At 36.7% G+C, this 19,658-nt stretch overlaps 2 protein-coding genes across 5 annotated transcripts; one reads left to right on the forward strand and one right to left on the reverse strand.

The window, feature by feature from the left end:
- Window positions 1–4: 4 nt before the first annotated feature.
- On the forward strand, window positions 5–10,311 carry slc25a44a (solute carrier family 25 member 44a). 3 transcript variants are annotated; one of them, XR_013816004.1, is made up of 5 exons: window positions 5–187; window positions 2,166–2,859; window positions 4,950–5,077; window positions 8,242–8,661; window positions 8,767–10,124. XR_013816004.1 is itself a non-coding variant. In XM_079810031.1 (4 exons), the coding sequence occupies exons 2-4, from the start codon at window positions 2,223–2,225 to the stop codon at window positions 8,431–8,433; spliced, it is 957 nt and encodes a 318-aa protein (XP_079666157.1). In that variant the 5' UTR covers window positions 5–187; window positions 2,166–2,222; the 3' UTR covers window positions 8,434–10,311. The 3 variants fall into 3 exon arrangements, 2 of the variants coding, with proteins under 2 accessions (XP_079666157.1, XP_079666158.1); XM_079810031.1 differs by having other exon boundaries at window positions 8,242–10,311; XM_079810032.1 differs by lacking the exon at window positions 5–187 and adding an exon at window positions 291–475 and having other exon boundaries at window positions 8,242–10,125.
- On the reverse strand, window positions 9,852–17,165 carry skic8 (SKI8 subunit of superkiller complex). 2 transcript variants are annotated; one of them, XM_079810034.1, is made up of 11 exons: window positions 16,920–17,165; window positions 16,806–16,834; window positions 16,661–16,688; window positions 16,422–16,527; window positions 16,164–16,336; window positions 14,751–14,899; window positions 13,614–13,707; window positions 12,938–13,031; window positions 12,758–12,850; window positions 12,587–12,665; window positions 10,340–10,933 (listed from the first exon to the last, which is right to left on the reverse strand). In XM_079810034.1, exons 2-11 carry the CDS (start codon window positions 16,815–16,817, stop codon window positions 10,844–10,846), a joined length of 918 nt encoding a protein of 305 aa, XP_079666160.1. In that variant the 5' UTR covers window positions 16,818–16,834; window positions 16,920–17,165; the 3' UTR covers window positions 10,340–10,843. The 2 variants fall into 2 exon arrangements, with proteins under 2 accessions (XP_079666159.1, XP_079666160.1); XM_079810033.1 differs by having other exon boundaries at window positions 9,852–10,933; window positions 16,806–17,155.
- Window positions 17,166–19,658: the final 2,493 nt, after the last annotated feature.

The following is a 19,658-nucleotide window of genomic DNA, read 5'->3' on the forward strand; positions in this document are numbered from 1 at the left end:
GAGCATGCGCCGGAAGTGTGGCTGAGCGTTCGGCTGGATCGGCATGACTTTCCTCCTGCAGGCCGCGGATCGATCAGAGAAAATGCCGTTTTTAGAGGCTTAATAGCTGGTTTATCTCATGACAGGACCGCGCAGCTCCGCTTGAGGCCGCTGGATGGAGAAACGGAAAATATGGCGAGCTAACCGGGTGAGTTTCTGTGTGTCTGGGAGTGGGAGGTCAAATGAAGTGTCATGTAAGTTATTTCTGACGGGCGAGATGTTTTTCCCCCGGGGGTGTCAGGTGGTGTATTGTCCTGTGTTCTGCGCATGTGCAGTAGAAAGTAGGGGGTCGGCGAAACTGCAATATTACATGTCAATACCAAGTAAATACAGGGCCAATATCGTCTTGCTCCGATACTTTTTACTTTTAAAAACATGCACTATAACTTTATATGTATTGTCCTGTTGGGGAGAGCAGTGTGCCATGATTTATGAGGTAAATACATCATGAATATGCTTAAAAATCTGAATACATTTTCATGACCTGTGATTGTAATTGATTCAAATATAGATTCTTATAAATACACTTTTGAGAGCAAGTTTTGTACCTCAGCTTGACCATTTCAGTTTATTTTTGGCAGGTATGTTATGTTCTATGCAATTGTTTTGATAGTGATACATTTCTAGTTTCAACATAATTTATTCTTCAGACATTCACCTTTAAATGCAATAAGTATCAGTTGTATGCATGTATAAATATGCAATTTCTTAAATATATACGTGTGTGTGTGTGTATATGTGTATATATATATAGCTTCCTGGGACCAAGACATTTTTTTTTTTTGTGTATTTTTTCATGCTATTACATTGTTTAGAGCATAAGAAACAAAAGGAAAAACACTTTTTTTTTATTATATTTTATTCATATGTTATATGATATGTCCTCTGTAGCTTACACCAACAAACTTTGTTTAAAGATGATTTTGATCTATGTTATGAAAGATATAAGGGAATGCACTGATATACCATTTTACTTTATACTTGGATTTTCCCATCCAATACAATGCATCTAAACACTGCATCTAATTTGCATATTAAGGTGTTCTTGTTGCAACATGTAAGGAAAATAGAAGTGTAATAATGGGAGGAATAATTGGCAACATTTTCATAATAATAATCTAATATCTAATATTTCATAGGAATATTGATGTGTAATTTCTTTCCCTATTCACTTGTTATGTGATTTAAGTCCTGGTGTCCTCTACAGGGGACATTTATGAAATCAATGCCCTGTTTTGTAACAGAAAGTCATATTTTGTTTAGAAACCCCATAACATTGATGTTGATTTATAACAAACAATGAAAATTCATCAGATTTAACTTATAATTACAAAATATTATAATTTTCCATAAGAGTGATAAACATTAATTTCAACCGTTTTTAAATACCAAGAAGAAGAAGTTGTCCTGGTGAAACCTCCAAACATTTGGTATCTCGGCAAAGCCCCGAATGTGCTCTTTACAGGACATCCAGACTGAGACATGTGACATGTATGATGTTAGAGAAATCCACTAAAATATAATGTCCACTACAGTGGACAAAAGTCTATTCCTGGGTCCCAGGAGGATGTGTGTGTGTGTATATATATATATATATATACACACACACACACACACACACACATACACACACACACGCATGCATATATACATGCATAATAATTATACACAGTACTATGTAAACACAAATATTGTGTAAAAATATTATATTATGTAAACACAAACTTTTATTTAGGATGTGATTACTCGCGATTAAACGTTTTGACAGCAGTATATTGCTTTAAACAATTTTCAATAGACAAGTTGCAAATGTTCATCTTTTGTTTTTATTAAACTTCAACCCCTTTTTTTCACATTTTTTCAATTACTTTTTTTAATCTCTGGGAACTATTATATTTACAATAAATACTGCAATATTCCATTAAAAAAGACGATGCTGGGATGTGAAAATGCATAGATCTCAGATGTTCTATATCATACACTTTGTTTACACACGTCAAGAAATTATCTCTACAGAGCACGATTATGGCATAACCCAGCAGTCACGTGACCCTTGAACTCTGTACCTTTGGATATGCATCAAAACATGCAGCTTGTATGAAATGTTGTGATTTTTTTCATTGCAGGTTATGCAGGAGAGAAGCGAGTGTGTGTGATTTTTGTGCGTGAGGTCATCGGCCGCAATGATGCAGCAGAAGCGCAACCTTCAGATCATCGAATGGGAGGATCTGGACAAGAGGAAGTTCTACTCGCTGGGCGTCTTCATGACCATGACCACGCGGGCCACCGTCTACCCGTTCACCCTGATCCGCACCAGACTGCAGGTGCAGAAGGGGAAGTCGCTCTACAACGGCACCTTCGACGCCTTCTGTAAGATTGTGAAGGCTGAGGGAGGGCGCGGCCTCTATCGAGGGTTCATGGTGAACTCGTTCACACTGATCTCAGGTCAGGCCTACATCACTACCTACGAGTTGGTTAGGAAATACGTGTCCTGTTACACATCCAATAACACGATCAAGTCTCTGGTGGCGGGCGGAGCGGCGTCACTGGTGGCCCAAAGCATCACGGTGCCCATCGACGTGGTGTCCCAGCAGCTCATGGTGCAGGGTCAGGGGTGTCAGCTCACACGCTTCAAACTCAAGCCCAAGATGGCCATGTCCACGTCCAAACACAAAGTCACATTCGGTCAGACCAGAGACATTGTGGTTCTGATTTTTCACACGGATGGATTTCGGGGTTTTTATCGAGGATATGTGGCGTCACTGCTCACCTACATACCCAACAGCGCCGTCTGGTGGCCCTTTTATCACTTTTATGGAGGTAAAGAAAATAAATATTTAGTGACCCAAAAGCATAAGGTTCAGTTAATAGAGTGTAACAGGTTCCGGTAGGGGTTGAATTACTTTTTTTTTTTTAAGTGAAAATCAAGTTTTGTATGTCTATGTGGTGTTTTTAAAATGCTTTCAGACATGTGCAAATTCATGTCAACACCATTGCTGAGTATTTTCTCCTTAAAACTGCAGTGAACCAAAGAAATCGCTGCTGTTTCTGACGTCACAAACTTGTAACCAATCATGACAATGTGTGGGCGGGGCTTTAGCACATCAATATATATTATCTGAAGTCTCAAGAGAAGCCAGGTTATCCCGGTATATTTTTCCTTATATAAAATCGGGTACATTTAGCAATATAGCGGGTGAATGGTGTATATTATGATGAACTATATGCCACTGACGTTCTATCAGGTTCAAAGCATTTCTAAGGAGGCTGCTAGAAAGCAGCTGTCTGACTCTGAGGTGGCGAACGGGAACATGGTTTGTGACATTAGCAACACATTATTAGCTGTTTGATAATGTAGTCAAGCGAAAGGCTAATCATATTACAGGGGTCATCAACTGCATTGTTTTTTGGTGTTTCCTGGGGTGCACTTATAATGTTAGAATGCTTTTTACATCAAAAATTGTCATAATTTATAAATAAAAAGCATCTTTCCTACCCTGATTTTAGACTCTGCTCTGAACGCTATGTTTGAAGGGGCTTGTCCGCTGGGAGACTTGTGATTGGCTAACGTCTTTCCATTTGAAATAGTATTACTCTCTCTTTTAGTGCGTTTTTACTATTACAGCTCTCATGGTTAACTATTCGTGAAAAGTGTTGCATTACATTTAGATCTATGGCATTATATTAAGATCAATGGCATTATATTTATATCTATGGCATTATATTAAGATCTATGTCATTATAATATTTAGCTCTATGGCATTTTATTTAGTTCTATGGCATTAAAATATTTAGATCTATGACATTATAATATTTAGCTCTATGGCATTTTATTTAGATCTATGCATTATAATATTTAGATCTATGACATTATAATATTTAGATCTATGGCATTATAATATTTAGATCTATGGCATTATAATATTTAGATCTATGGCATTATAATATTTAGATCTATGGCGTTATAATATTTAGATCTATGGCATTATAATATTTAGCTCTATGGCATTTTATTTAGATCTATGGCATTATAATATTTAGATCTATGACATTTATAATATTTAGATCTATGACATTATAATATTTAGATCTATGGCATTATAATATTTAGATCTATGACATTATAATATTTAGATCTATGACATTATAATATTTAGAATAATATCTGCTCAAACAAATGCAAAGGGAGCTTTCTTTGATCACTTTCTTTATAGAATTTAATCACCGTTAAATAACATATTTTCATCCTACTAAGAGAAACAGCGCAAGTTGACGATCTGGTTTAACACTAGGCCTATGTTATGTGTGAATCGGTGGGCGGGGCTAAACAGGCAGTGATGAAGCAGACGTTGATATTGGTGTTTCACCACACTCAGACGTCACAGCCTGGCATATTCTGAGATCGACGGTGCCTGGTGTCAATAAAAGCTTTTCTTTGACTAACAAGGAAGTTTTCCGCTCCGAAACTTACAGGATATTCTTATATCACAATTAACTTTTATATATCAAAGGCTCAAGGGAAAGTTGATTTCTCATTTCATGACCCCTGTGTACGGCGTTGTGCAGCGTTAACTACAGTAACTTGAGTAAAGTTGAGCGAGTGGATTTCAGCTGGTGTGAGTGAGTGGAGGCGGGCATAATTTGCATATTCATGAATCTGCATATACAGTTACATTAAAGCTATTTGAGGGAATGAAGAATTTTTTATTCTCTGCTATTCTTTGATATTGAGAACGTTGTCATCTTTATAGTTATCGTCCTTGGTGTGAACGGGCCTTTAATCAAATTTAAAAAGTTGTATATAAACATTTAAATTCTTTTTTTTATCAACTTTGTAATGACATAATAATGTTTCTACTCCAGCTTGTGGTTTAAAATGTAACATTTAAACACGCTGTGTGTGTTTCCAGAGCAGCTCTCCAGACTGGCCCCTGCTGACTGTCCGCACCTCATCCTGCAGGCCGTGGCGGGACCGATGGCTGCAGCTACAGCCTCCACCCTGACCAACCCCATGGACGTGGTCCGAGCCAGAGTACAGGTACACACACTTCCGAATCAGTCACACTTTAAAGTGTGCTTTTTTGCATATTAACTTGAATGCAGTTTGTAATATAGCTGTTTGTGAATATAAAAGGTCTGCAAAGTTTCAAATACTAAAGTGCACCGCAAATAAAGGGATTGTCTCCTAAAAAATGGAATCGACTGCCGAAACGAGTCATCAGCAATTCCAGTCTCACTTCCTGTTACAATCCTACGTAACAATGTCCTACGTAATGCCAGCCTACGGTCTTCATTGGCTAACCGCGAACAACATCTACTTTGACCCTCAAACACTGTAGTTGCAGCTGTAGTTTGGAAGAGTTTGATTTAAGGGTGTGTGATGTATATCGTTAGCCTGGCTCCGCCATCCTATATACTTCCGCTCAATTTTCATTTTCCTTCAGTACTCCGTCTGGGAATGCGGGATATTCTTAGGTTTTCTCCAATCAAATTTTACCCGGTCCAATCAGCGAACAGAGGGACTGGCTGAGAACGATGACGTTGATGTCGTGGTTCAGTAATGGCGGCGGAGAAAGATGCGAGCGAAGCCATTCATTCCGTTGTGGCACCGCTGCCGAATATCCAGAAGTTAAAGCCGGAGCAAGAACAATCTTTGCTGTGTTCTGTTGGTGGCCATGATGTCGTGGCCCTCCTGACCACGGGGGTTCGGGAAAAGTTAGATTTTCCAGCTCGCTCCGTTAGTGGTGAAGGAGACTATTCGGACGGTAATTGTTTCTCGTGCGGTCGGAAGGTATTGTCATCATTTACAGGGGATAGTCAGTGATTTTATTGCCGTCCGTCTCCCACCACCCGTGTAAAAATCCCCGGACGGATTACCGACTGTTTTAGACAAACGCCAAGGTCGTGTGGTCATTTAATTGCTGTCCGAAAAGTTTTCAAGAATATATCACTTCAAAATTCACTGTTTATTTCCTTTTTGACCACTGCAGAGCACCTTACGGTTGCACTTCGCTGTCATTTGGATGCATTTATAGACTTGTATTTCTTTAAAGGTGCACTATGTAACTTTTCCGCTCGCTAGAGGTCGCCTATTCAAGACAAAGGCGTAGTTTGTTGACGCCAAGTTTGAGCGCAGAATCGTGGGACATGTGGTCTTCACCTCACAGCCGGTGGAAAAGAGTCAGGACAGGACTCGGGCAGAAATCATGTTCATGGATGAGATTATTAACGTTACTGTAATATGAAGCAGAGCAGGACCGAGTGTTGTGGAGCTGAGCAAGGCCGCTGGAGCGATTGTTAATAAGATGAACGCAACACACGCCTCGCGAGCAGCGGGACTTTTATTATGCCACAGTCGCCGACGCCACTTCCGGTTTCCCGGTCGTGAGTATGAGGTAATGCAGCTCTGTTGATCATATTAGATTAGGGGTGTAACGGTACACAAAACTGACGGTTCGGTACGTACCTCGGTTTTGAAGTCACGGTTCGGTACGGGTTCGGTACAGCAGTTTTAAAAAAGTGCTTTTTATTTTTTTTTAATTAAACAGTGTTTAACTCTTAAAATTGTGTCTGTCCTTTAATGAATTAAATTATAACTAAAAGTTTTTTAAAGATAATGCTGTAAACTATATAGGGAGCCCTTACTTGCACATTATTACTATAATATTAAAGGTTAACAACAGAGCTCAAACTATGAGCCATTCAGCTGATATTCATGTTTAGATATAGGATAATCAACACTCAAATAACACATTGTGTGCAAACATGTAAACTTCACATAAGGCAGTTTTTGCATTAACTCTTATAACTCATATAAAATAGTTTTTTCTCCAATTCGTTGTTGAAATATAATCTTAGTGACTGTCATTTTCATAAACATAGCATTAAATAATCAAGACATCACTAACAGGTTAAGTAGAATTAATATATATATATATATATATATATATATATATATATATATATATATATATATATATATATAGTGCATATATTTAGTGAAAGAGTTGATTTCTCTAGTGAATTAACAGCTGTGGACACTGAAGGACTTCTGACTCTGAGGTAAATGATGCTGTGAAATTGTTTACAATCTGTTTGACGTCTTTCCGCGATTTAAACACTGATTGAGCGATTACACGACATATGATACGTTTCAGTAAGTGTTATCCTCAACATACCTTAAGATATTAATTCATGTTTATTCTTCTGGCAGAGATGATCGCGTTCACTCGCGCCGCGGCCGCTTGAACTGATGCGCCTATACAGTGATCAGTCGTCACATTAAAGAGCGTCAAAACGGCATTTATCATTTGAATTTCGTGATAAAATGGACTGAATACTGATTATGTTCGAGTGGGAACTCTGATTGAAGTGTGTTCCGCGCTTAAAACAAGCCGAATGTTAACTGTTAAAGATTGCATTCGTAACCATTTGATACACGCGTGCACCGCACCGAAAGCCCTGGACCGAAACGGTTCGGTATGAATACGTGTACTGTTACACCCCTATATTAAATACATCTGAGTGTGTTGAGAATGATGTTATGACGTTACTCTGTGTGTTTGCTCAGCGGCTGCTATAACACCATAGTAAGAGTAAAGCGTTTCTGCAAAATAAAACCAGAAACTGAGGGGAACACATATATGACGCCATTGACAGGCGACTCCCTTACACGTCCCGGGTTCCTTGGGTAAAATAGCAAATTTCTCATGGTTTACAATTAGTTGGAAACATTTGGGATATTGTAAGTACTCAACTGAACAAAATATATAACACTGGCCTAGTGGTTTTTGGATATTTTTCTGCAAAAACGTTACATAGTGCACCTTTAATAGAAAGTTCAAAAGAAATGTATATCATATCCATATATATATATATATCATAAGTCCATTTATAGTGTTAGCCCAGGTTTCTTCAGAAGTTTTCGCCATTTTGTTTTCTGATCCTCACAATGACTATTTTGCTACTGTATCTTTAAGACTTCTATATGTAAATGAGCTCTATTGTAAACCGAGCGAGTTAATCATTATGATGTTTTTTTGCTACAATATAGTACATCACACTTCTATTAAAAAAAAAAGCAAGTACTGTTCCTGTCTACCAAAATATTATTCCATAAAATTATTTATCATGTAATTATTGTAAATTATTCATATAAATTTGAACTTTGTGAGATAATACATTGTGTGTGTGTGTTTGCAGGTTGAAGGTCGTTCGTCTGTGATCGAGACGTTTAAGCAGCTCATGGCTGAAGAGGGCATGTGGGGTCTCACGAAGGGTCTGTCTGCACGCATCATTTCCTCCTTGCCCACGTCTGTCATGATCGTCATCGGTTACGAGACACTAAAGAGACTCAGTCTGCGTCCTGAACTGGTGGAAAGCAGACACTGGTGAAAACACTCACCTGACGCTATACCTCAGCCTTTCAAAAAGATGCCTTTTATTTTCACGTTTTATGAGGACCAGGCAATAATCGAGGCTCAAATGTGAAGATGTATTTCTCCCTTTTTTTGTGGATTTTGTATATTTTGTGACCCTTTTAATCTGTTTTCGTGAACTCCGGCCCATACTAGTATTTTGTAACGAGACGCCATGGAGCTCCTTATTTGTCCTTTTCGCCTGGTATGTGTTTGTTTTCAGAGGTTTTGAAGTGAAAAAATACTTTGAAATGGTGAGTTTGACACTTTCTTGTGACTCTCATGCAGTACCATTCACTTCATATGACAGGAAGTAAGATCATCACATCCTTTGACATGATAGGAAGAATGAGAACATGGCTGCGTCCGAAAGCTTAAAATGGTGCCTTTGGAGGATGCGTTCCAAGGCATCAAGGTACGTCCGAATCCAATGTTAGCTTCACTTCCTGTCTCCTGAGAGACCTTCATCTGATGGATTTTTGAAGGCCGCATAGATGTATCCTTCGCTGCCTTTGATATCCCACAATCCTGTGCTTTCCATTCTGTGACAGTTGAGCTAAAAAATAAAGATGGCATCTGAAAGTTGCGGTTGGTGGTCAGTTTGTGTGTAAATGTAAATCTTTGACCAATGTTTTCCTCTTCTGGTGTCTTTTTGACTAAGAAATTACTGTTATAGTAATTCAATATTTGTTAAGTTCTCACCAAAGATTGCTCTATTTTGCTGTAGATCATTAAACCATTACACTGCCTCCGAAGTCTGTCCGAAACTAGTTTTGTGAAGTACCTTAGTGTGCGAACGCTGCCTACAAAGATCACTGCCTGATAAGTTTTGGGACGCAGCCCATGTATGGGCTTTTCACAGTTGAAACCCTGGGGCATTTTGAATTTTCTGACTATTCAGGTTTTGAGATTTCACACTGGACATTTTTAAACCATGAGTTTGGGCCGGTTCACACGGAACACGTTTTTGCTGTTAAAAAACGAGACACAGGTCAGTGGAGCGCAAAATCTAGAGACGCGTTTTAATAAAAGTTTATTTTTAGAAAGGCGTCAAACGCGAGACGAGAGCGCGACGGTTAAAGACGTTAATAATCTAGATCTTTACATTGAAAAACAAAGGTAGCGCATTCTGTGTAAACGTCCCCTAAATGTTCTTATTTACAGGCTTATTAACATTGTTTGGATAAGTAAATGTAAATGAAACATAGATTATTATTTTATCGCTCGTTTGGCATGCCGTCAAGGTTTGATATTTTGAACCGTTTCCATCAGTGTTTCCATGACTGTACAAAGCTCATGAATATTTAATGAGGCAAGAATCGACTAGAAGTGTTGCTGTAATATATTCACGGTTATGAAAATATCAGTGCATATTAAAATAAATAGGGCAATTGTGAAATTCATGCCTGGAAAGGCTGTTTATAACAAATACAAATTTACTTATTATATATTAAATATCCTATTGGCTTGAAACTGCTTGTGTGCAGTCACTATAGAATAATTGTTAAACATCCATTGATAATACACATCATGTAAATTAATTTGTGAACCCAGGGTTAAACAGTGTGTGAAAAGCCTTGTGAGAAAAGTTAGAAAGCATAATGTTTTACTGAATGAAAATTCAGCCTTCTTTGCATATTTTATGTTTTTATCATGTCTTTAACCTTTAAAAAAAAAAAAAACGCAAAAAAAACAATAACAGTGTTTTGGGGCCAAAGCTTTTACAGTTTAAATGTTTTATAAATGTGCTTCATGTGTATAAAATAACTGCTATAGTCGGTTTTGTCTGTAAGATTGTTTCTAACTGAATCTGTGTCACAATCAGGTGTGAATTAAATGAACCGCACAAGAACTGAACCGTTTGGGTTGTTTTTTTCTTTTTTGCTTGTGTAGCTCACAAACACACTTACGCGTTCAATAGTCAAGTTCTGCTCTGGATTATGCATTAGAACTTATTTTTACATGTCTGCTTCAATACAGTACAAAAATAGTCCAACCTAAGGTCTCTGAATAATTACAATGGTGGTGCAGAAACATTTGTTGGCCTGTAGAGGGCGTTAAGTGATCAGAACAACCATGTTTGTGCTCTCAAGTCAGGTAAAAAAAAAAAAAAAGCTGGAAATATCAAGAATTTTAAAATCAAAATGTTAAAGTCATAAATTAAGCAGCTCTATAATGAATTTAAATCTGCTTCCAACTAAAAATGTAATGGAATCTCATCTGTCAAAATCATTGTGAATCCTGAACAGGTCAGACAAGTTTAAAAAAGAAAGAAAAAACATTTATTTGTATCATCAGATCTAGATGTTGACATTGCAATGAAACCATGAAATAAAAAATCATTTGCATGCATGCTGTGGTCTTGAGCGGGCGTGGCTATCAGTGCTTCACTTCGGACAGTCGTAAATGTGAATGGCTCTGTCATCACCCGCAGAGACGATTTTTGAGCCCGTGGGGTTGTATTTCACACTCCAAACCTACACACACACACACACACACACACACACACACACACACACACACACACACACACACACACACACACACACACACACACATTTGAACATAAATGCACATGAACAAAAACAAAAACACACTGATCTGCTGCTCATAAATGTCCAGTTTGAGATGGTTTCTTCATCTTTATATCCCAATCTGAAGTCACAGTTTTATTATAGACAGCTACACTACCGTTCAAACGTTTGGGATTGGTACGATTTTTCAGCATCATCTTCAGTGTCACATGATCCTTCTGAATCAATCTAATATGATGATTTGCTGCTCGAGAAACATTTCGGATTAATATCAGTGCTGAAAACAGTTAATATTTTGGGGAAAACCATATTTTTTAAGGATTCTTCGATGAATAAAAAGTTCAAAAGAATGGCATTTCATTGAAAAAGTCTTTTGTAACATCTTAACGTGATCCATTTAACCCTCTGGGGTTCTTCATTTATGGGTCACACTCAGGACCTTCGGGTCAAAAATGACCCGGAGGGCGGGATTAAGATAAAAAAAGATTTGAGTAAAATAAATTAAATATATTTTTGTTCAATAATATTTTTTCTTTTTTGGTGTTTTGAGATAATTTTATGATTTATAATCAATATTTATGCAATAATTATGACCCGTTTTTTCCCATTGAATATAATAAAAAAATATATATATGTATGTATATATATATATATATATATATATATATATATATATATATATATAAAAAATTATTAAAGCTGTATTTCATTTTAGAGTCAAGCCTAGGCCTCATGAAAGCAATTTTTTTAATGAGATCGGTGCCATCCGGTGGACACATTGAGCATTTATATCACGCAATAGCAAATTTTTACCACTATAGTGGATCTTGCGTTATATTAAAAAAAAAAAAAAATTCGTAGCTTCATTGGAATGATCCGAAACTTGGTGATTTTATTGGTACTTGGTATATGAACACCCAAAAAAATTGGGAACAGGATTTTAAAAGTCTAAGTGGTCGTAAAAAAAAAGTCACACTCAGGACCTTCGGGTCAAAAATGACCCCCATAGGAAATAAATGGGAAATTGGCAAAAATATGAAAATACAGAGTTTTTTTGTGCATACAATCTACAAATCAGCCACGATGCAGAAAAAAGGACGCAACAGTGAAGGGGTGAATCTCTAAAACATCAAGAAAAACACACACACACACACACACACACAAAAACACGCACACACAAATGAACGCGTGCCATTCCAATAGCTAATTGTGTTTTTGTGCGTGTGTGTGTGTGAGTTTTTTTGTCTGTTGTCTGTTTTTTTTGCCCATTAATTTCCTATGGGGGTCATTTTTGATCTGAAGGTCATGAGTGTGACTTTTTTTTACGACCACTTAGACTTTTCAAATCCTGTACCCAATTTGTAGGGGTGTTCATATACCAAGTACCAATAAAGTCACCAAGTTTCGGACCATTCTGATGAAGCTACGATTTAAAAAATATATATATATATAAAATGCTTCAGGTCATTTTTGACCCAAAGAACCCCAGAGGGTTAATGCATCCTTGCTGAATAAAAGTACTAATTTCTTACTGAAAATAATCGTACTGAACCCAAACGTTTGAACGGTAGTGTAAATGAACGTAACGTCACTCACCTGGTCCTGATGATCAAAGAACGTGTTCACACACGATCTGCTCCCTGTGTCCCACACCTTCACACTCTTATCGGACGAACTAAAAAAAAAAGCAACAAATAAGAGTTAAGAAACACACAAACTTCATTTTGATTCCTGGTTTCCATTCATTTGAGGTGCATCAGCTCTTGCCTGGACACAAAGTGTGTGTCGTCGTTTGAAAAGGCCACGTTCAACACCCAGGACCCGTGACCGCTGAGTGTCCCGGCCAGGTTAGCGTGCTGCCTGTAAGACACACATAAACAACGACGTGAGATTCAAATGTGCTTGGAGGCGGAAGACACGTATAACTCTGCACGAATCCAAACGTACACATCATAAATCTTGATGTAGCCATCGTCTGATGCGGTTACCAGCAGCTGAGAGTCTGGAGAGAAGGTCAGAGACCTGATGGGCATGGCATGACCTGGAAAAAGAGAGCACATCTTATTCTGGCTACTGTACCTTTAAGACTTCTGTATGTAAACTGTGTAGTATAATAACAGTACAATACACACTATCGGTCACAAGTTTAATATGTAAAGTAATGATGCTGAATTTAGCTTTGACGTCGCAGGAATAAATTACGCTTTAGAATTTTGAATAATAATCATATTTTCTACTGTATTTTTGACCAAATAAATGCAGCCTTGGTGAGCAGAAAAGACTTCTCGATTATTCCAAACTGACCGTTACTGTAACACTATAAAAACTGAAGCACATCCACCTTTCAACATTATTTCCAGCTGCCCTTGTTGGAGCAAATGAAAGGGATGAGTGAGCGATGCAGGAAGACAAAGAGGAAAAATGGAGTCGCGCAGTGACAGGAGCCGAAGTTTACGGCCCTTGAGGGACGGCCAGAGACGCAAACAGGTTTTTCCACCGCATTCACGTAACCCATAATCCCCCTAAATGCATCTAGCAGACTAACAGACGTCTACGGAACGGACACTCCGCTTTAATAGAGGAAACTAAAGACGGCTTGAATCATGTGGGAGACGATTTTCACCTTCCAGCGTGTGCAGGAGTTTCCCAGTCGCAATATCAAAGATATTAATGATTCCGTCTATTGCACCGCTGGCTAAGTGCTTTCCATCTGGACTCTAGAGAGAGAGAAAGAGAGAGAGAGAGATTATGGCCTGGAAAAACAGTAAATTGTTTGGAAAATCAGCATTTTCTTTAATGCGTAATGTGAATGAAATTGGAACAGCTCCTTTTTGAACAGGACACCAAAGTAAACTGTTACACTGATACTTGTTTATATGTTTCCCACAATTTTTGAAGAATTAATTTTTCATTCCTTCTCTCATGGTTTGTGATAACTGGATAAAGCCAATTGTTTAACAAAAGCATGCATGTTGTTCCATACGTTCAACATGGACTTTAGACTATTTTTAATGTACTTAAATTGTTTTTCCAGTCCAGAAATTATTACTTTAATACATTCCCAGATTTGCAATAACCGTGGAAGCTTTGTTATGTAACATTTTAACAAGACAGGAAATTAAACTTTCTAAAAATAAATGGTCTTTTTATACATTGGATGGCTCAGTGCATATTATTCTGAAGAAGAAAAATTATCATTACACTTCAAAATGAAAATGTGATGCATACACTACCGTTCAAAAGTTTGAAGACTGTACGATTTTTAATACTTTTATTTGGCAAGGAAGCATTAAATTAATTAAAAATGTCAGTAACATTTATAATGTTACAAAAGATTTCTATTTCACTTAAATGCTGTTCTTTTGAACTTACTATTCATCAAAGAATCTTAAAAAAATAGTTTTCAACGTTGTTAATAATAATACATTTTCCTAATTATCATATCAGAATGATTTCTGAAGGATCATGTGACAATGAAGACTGGAGTAATGATGCTGAAAATTCAGCTTTGATCACATGATTAAATTACATTTTAAAATATATTAAATAGAAAACAGTTATTTTAATTTGTAATAATATTTCACAATATTACTGTATTTTTGATCAAATAATTCTGGCTCAACACCACTCTGCACTGAATATTTAGTTTTTTTGTTTCACACTTCAAAGAAATAAAACATCAGTGCCACTGACTTTAAATGATTATTATCAGATTATTGTTACCCATGCAGAATTATTCCAGACACTCAAAAATTCTTACATAGGCGATGCTCAGAATGAATTTCCCTCTGGTGTCCAGTGAGTGCTCCTTTTTCCCGCTTTCCACGCCGAAGATGTTGACCTTCCCAAGATGGCTGCCAGTGGCGATGTATTTGGAGTCAGGAGAAAAGGCGACCGCCCAGGCGTCAACTGCAGACGGTAAAGAAAGAGTTTGTCACATCAGTGTTAGTTCACTATCATTGAGATGCTATTATAGCTTTTGTTAAAGAAAAATATGTTTTTCTTTATATGTCTATGTGGTGTTTTTAATATGCTTTAACACAAACCATGTGCAAATTCATAAATCAGCCATTGTTGAGTGTTTTCTCCTTAAAACTGCTGTCAACTAAAGACAGTCTCAAAAACACGGTTTGAAATCGCTGCTGTTTGACGTCACAAACTACCTTGTAACCAATCACGTCAATGTGTGGGTGGGGTTTAGCATATCATTATCTATTCTCTGATGCAGGGGCGTCTCAAGAGATGCCAGGTTACCAGGTATATTTTTCTGTAGATATGAAAAATCGGGTACATTTAGCAATATAGCAGGTGAATTATGTATATCACAATGTTATGATGAACTATTTGCCTTCCTCCACTGACGTTCTTTCATGTTCAAAGTGTTTTAAGGAGGCTGATTTTTAGAAGGCAGACTGAGAACGGGAACATGGTTTGTGTGACATTAGCAACACATTATTAGCTGTTTGATAATGTAGTCAAGCAAAAGGCTAATCATATTAATTACCGTTTTGTGTCCGACGTTGTAAAGAGCGATACCATTGTGCAGCGTTTACTACAGTAACGAGTAAAAGTTGAGCGAGTGGATCTCTGAGATCGTGTGAGTGAGTGGAGATGGGGCTAATTTGCATATTCATGAATCCAAGTATATTAAATGAAGCAAGGGTGTAGAGTTACATTCAAGCTATTTTAAGACATGAAGACATTTTTTCACAGGTGATCATAGATTAGTTTTAAGGGATACAATTATTGACTACAGGGGGAGTTTAATATTTTAAATTAGATTTTATTTTTATATTTTCATTTTAGTTCAAGTTTTAATAAATGTGGTTGTGTTTGTCTATTTTTTTTAAGCACTCCTATTATGCTTTTTTTTTTTTTTATATTACCTTCCAGGTAGTGTGTAATATAGATGTTTGTGAATGTAAAATGTCAGCAAAGTTTCAAAGATCAATGTGCATGACAAATAAAATAATGTCTCCTAAAAGAAAGAATCAGTTCTGAACTGCTGAAATGAGTCGTCAGTATCCACAGTATCTCACTTCAGGCTTATAATGCCAGTCTACGGTCTTCACTGGCTGCCTGTGAACAACTTCTACTTTGACCCTCAAACACTGTAGTTGTGGCTGAGACCGGGAGAGTTTGGTTTGTGTTGTCGACATGTCGAGAAGCTCACCTGGGCCTGCGTCCATGGACTTGATCTGTTTACCCGTCTCCAGGTCCCAGAGCCGAATGTGAGCATCAAGAGAGCTGGAGGCGGCGATCGCTCCGTTCTGACTGATGTCCACCGACACCACGCCCAGCTGGTGACCCTCCAGCGTCCACTGCAGCTCCAGCTTTTCGTCCGTCCTGCGAACCATCAGAAAAATTGCTGTATGTTCAAAAAACAAACACAAAAGTCGACACTTCAGTTGCACTTTGTTCATTGATTTACCATTTCCAGACTTTTACCAGGTCGTCCAAAGAGCCGGTCACAATGGTTTCTGACCCGTCCTTCTCGCTGCGACCCCATGCCGCCGTCCAGATGGCATCTTCATGAGCTGCAGGGCAAGAACACAGAGACTCATTGGCTGTGTGTATGATGCCCAAATATGCTGCCTAGGTAGACAGCTCACTAGATTTTTAGGTTGTAACTCTGAACAAATAAAAGTGTGTGTGTGTGTGTGGACTCACCATGCTCCTGCTTGAATAATATACTGTACTATAAAACAGAAAAATTCGCATATTTATATCACACATAATCATTATCCTGATTATCATACGATAAATACAACGGATAAAACATGCAGATGTGTGTAAATATCCGAGTTTAACTCACCTGTGTGCTCATAGTCTTCGTTTCAAATCCTGTTTGTGATGGAAAAGAGCTCCTGTGAGTTTATAAGCCCGTGTTTGGTCTGTTTTATGAGTTATTCTGAGTTTACAAACTCACTTCATACACAGATGCTAGCGTCTCTTAGCTTATGGATGAGTAAACTGCTTCTGTAAGCCCTCGACGCGTCCCGAAGAGGTTTTAATGCGTCCGCAAGAAAGTCAGATAACCCTTGAGATTTGTTTCATACATCAGAAGAAGAATTAAAGCGCTTTTTTGACAATAATAAACACCCGCACTAACACTGACTAGAGAGACGCCATGACACCTGCGCGCAAAGCACCATGGGAACAGACGCCTGACTCCGCCCTCTCTGTACTGTATATACAATATATAATATTGTCGAAGCTAATGTTATCAAAAACTAATCAGTACAGCATCAGCACAAATAATAGATGCCAGTAATAAAATAATATTATTAATATTTAAAATAAAAACAACAATAAATCGAATTAATCTGTAATTTATAAGCAAATCAATCAATAAATGCTAACTATAATAAATATATACAATATTATCAAAGTATTAGTACAAATAACAGATGCCAGTAATAAAAGTGCCAATATTTAAAATACTAAATATATTATAATATAATAATAAATTATTTATTTATTTATAATAAATAAACAAAATAATAAATATAATAAATATATAAATACTAAATATATACAATAATATCAAAGCATCCGTACAAATAACAAATGCCAGTAATGAAACAATAGTACCAATATTTAAAATATAAAACAAAATAAATTATGGCATAATAATAAACAAACAAACAAACAAACAAACACATACATAAATAAATGCTAATAAATATACTACATCTATACTAAATATATAAATAATAAATATATAAATAATATCAAAGCATCCGTACAAATAACACATGTCAGTAATAAAACAATAGTACCAATATTTAAAATAAAAACAAAATAAATTATAATATAATAAATAATTTATTTATTTAAACAAACAAATACATAAATAAATAAATGCTAAAATAATAAATATACTAAACATACACTAAATATATAAATAATACATATATACAATAATATCAAAGCATCCGTACAAATAACAGGTACCAATATTTAAAATTAAAAACAAAATAAATTATAATATAATAATAAATAATTCATTTATTTAAACAAACAAATACTTAAATAAATGTTAAACTAATAAATATACTAAAAATATACTAAATATATAAATAATAAATATATATAATAATATCAAAGCATCAATACAAATAACAGGTAACAGTGATTTAATAAAATGTCAAACAATATAATAATAGACAATAAATGTCTTTATTATTTACATTTAAATATGTTTAAAAATAAGTAATATGTAATACATATACAAATTATTTTATTTGCATGGCTCATAACTGTATATATAAATAAAACTGGCAAACTCTCCATTGGATTGACCTCTTTTATTGCTTTGTATTCGGTTTCTGACAACAGGATATTTTAAAATGCATATTTGTTGACTCAAAAGCAATTCCTTCTGTTGGTACTGTCTTGAGGCACTAAAAATGAGTCACAGAAGAAAAGCAGAAGACATTTAAACACAGACTAAATCAGACGAGACTTCTCCCTCCGCACTGCAATATTTGAACACAGAAACGTCAAATCAAAGACCTCTCCTCTGTGTCTGAGAGTTAGACAGAAGGAAGTCCATATGCTGTGTGGGATTTTAGCCCTTTTATGTCTGGAGCAGTGAGAGTTTCTCAGCTGATGCCCTTTGAGGTGCAATGTGCCTCACAGAGGGAATTCAGCATCGACTGACCTAGATCTGACTGCGCAAGAGAGAGGGGGGGGGGGGGGGGGGGATGTGCTTTATGCTTTAGATGAATGAAATATGGTCTATTTTATGGCTCTTAACTGCTTATACAAGACAGCAGCTCTTGAATAAAAAAACGACTTTCCAAACGACCCATGATGTGTAGATTTATTACTGATTTGAATGGCTATAGCAAAGAGAGGATGATTGCATATCGTCACATTCCAGCATGACAAGAGCTACAGACCCCGGCCCCCCTTACAAAAGAGTACTGTACCACGGTAGTGATAGTATCAGATGCTACTATATCATGTTACTGTTTGATTATCCATATACCATGGTGTATAGTAGGCCAAGGTACTTAAGTATACCTCTGTAATCACTATAGTAATGTCCAAAAATACTTGATTCTTATTGGTCAATTGAGGTCGACCATGGGAATGTTGTACATGCAGTAAACTCTCATGGTCATACGATCTGCTTACACCCCACTGACTATTAGCTTTAGCTGTGTATCTTAAAGCTGATAATAATAACCGTACATTTGCGTACATCACATTGTACAAATTTATAGCTACTAAATTGTTATTTTTTTTATAAGATCAGGTTGGTATGTCAGTCCACTCGTCCTGACTGAAGTTGTGACTATATTTTCATATCTCTCAGGGTTGGGGAGTAACGGAATACATGTAACAGCGTTACATAGGCTAATCAGGATACAAAAAAAATGCTAACTGTAATTCGTTACAGCTACGTAAAAAGCAAAATAATCAAAATACAGTTACACTTGGTTAAAAAAAGGAAATACTTTCAGGATTACAATGGTTTAATTTAAATCCAAATAAATTGGTATTTTGGCATAATAACGCTATATTAAGCGCTCCTGGTTGTGTGATGCTAGTCATGATGAGTCACGTGAGCCACCTGCTGGCGCATGCGCAAATAACATCTGTCAATCATTCTCCTCAGACACAGGTTGAGAAGCAGCTAAGTTATTAATTACGATGT

Source organism: Gobio gobio (genome assembly GCF_949357685.1).
Source record: "Gobio gobio genome assembly, chromosome: 25".
NCBI classification, from domain to species: Eukaryota; Metazoa; Chordata; class Actinopteri; order Cypriniformes; family Gobionidae; genus Gobio; species Gobio gobio.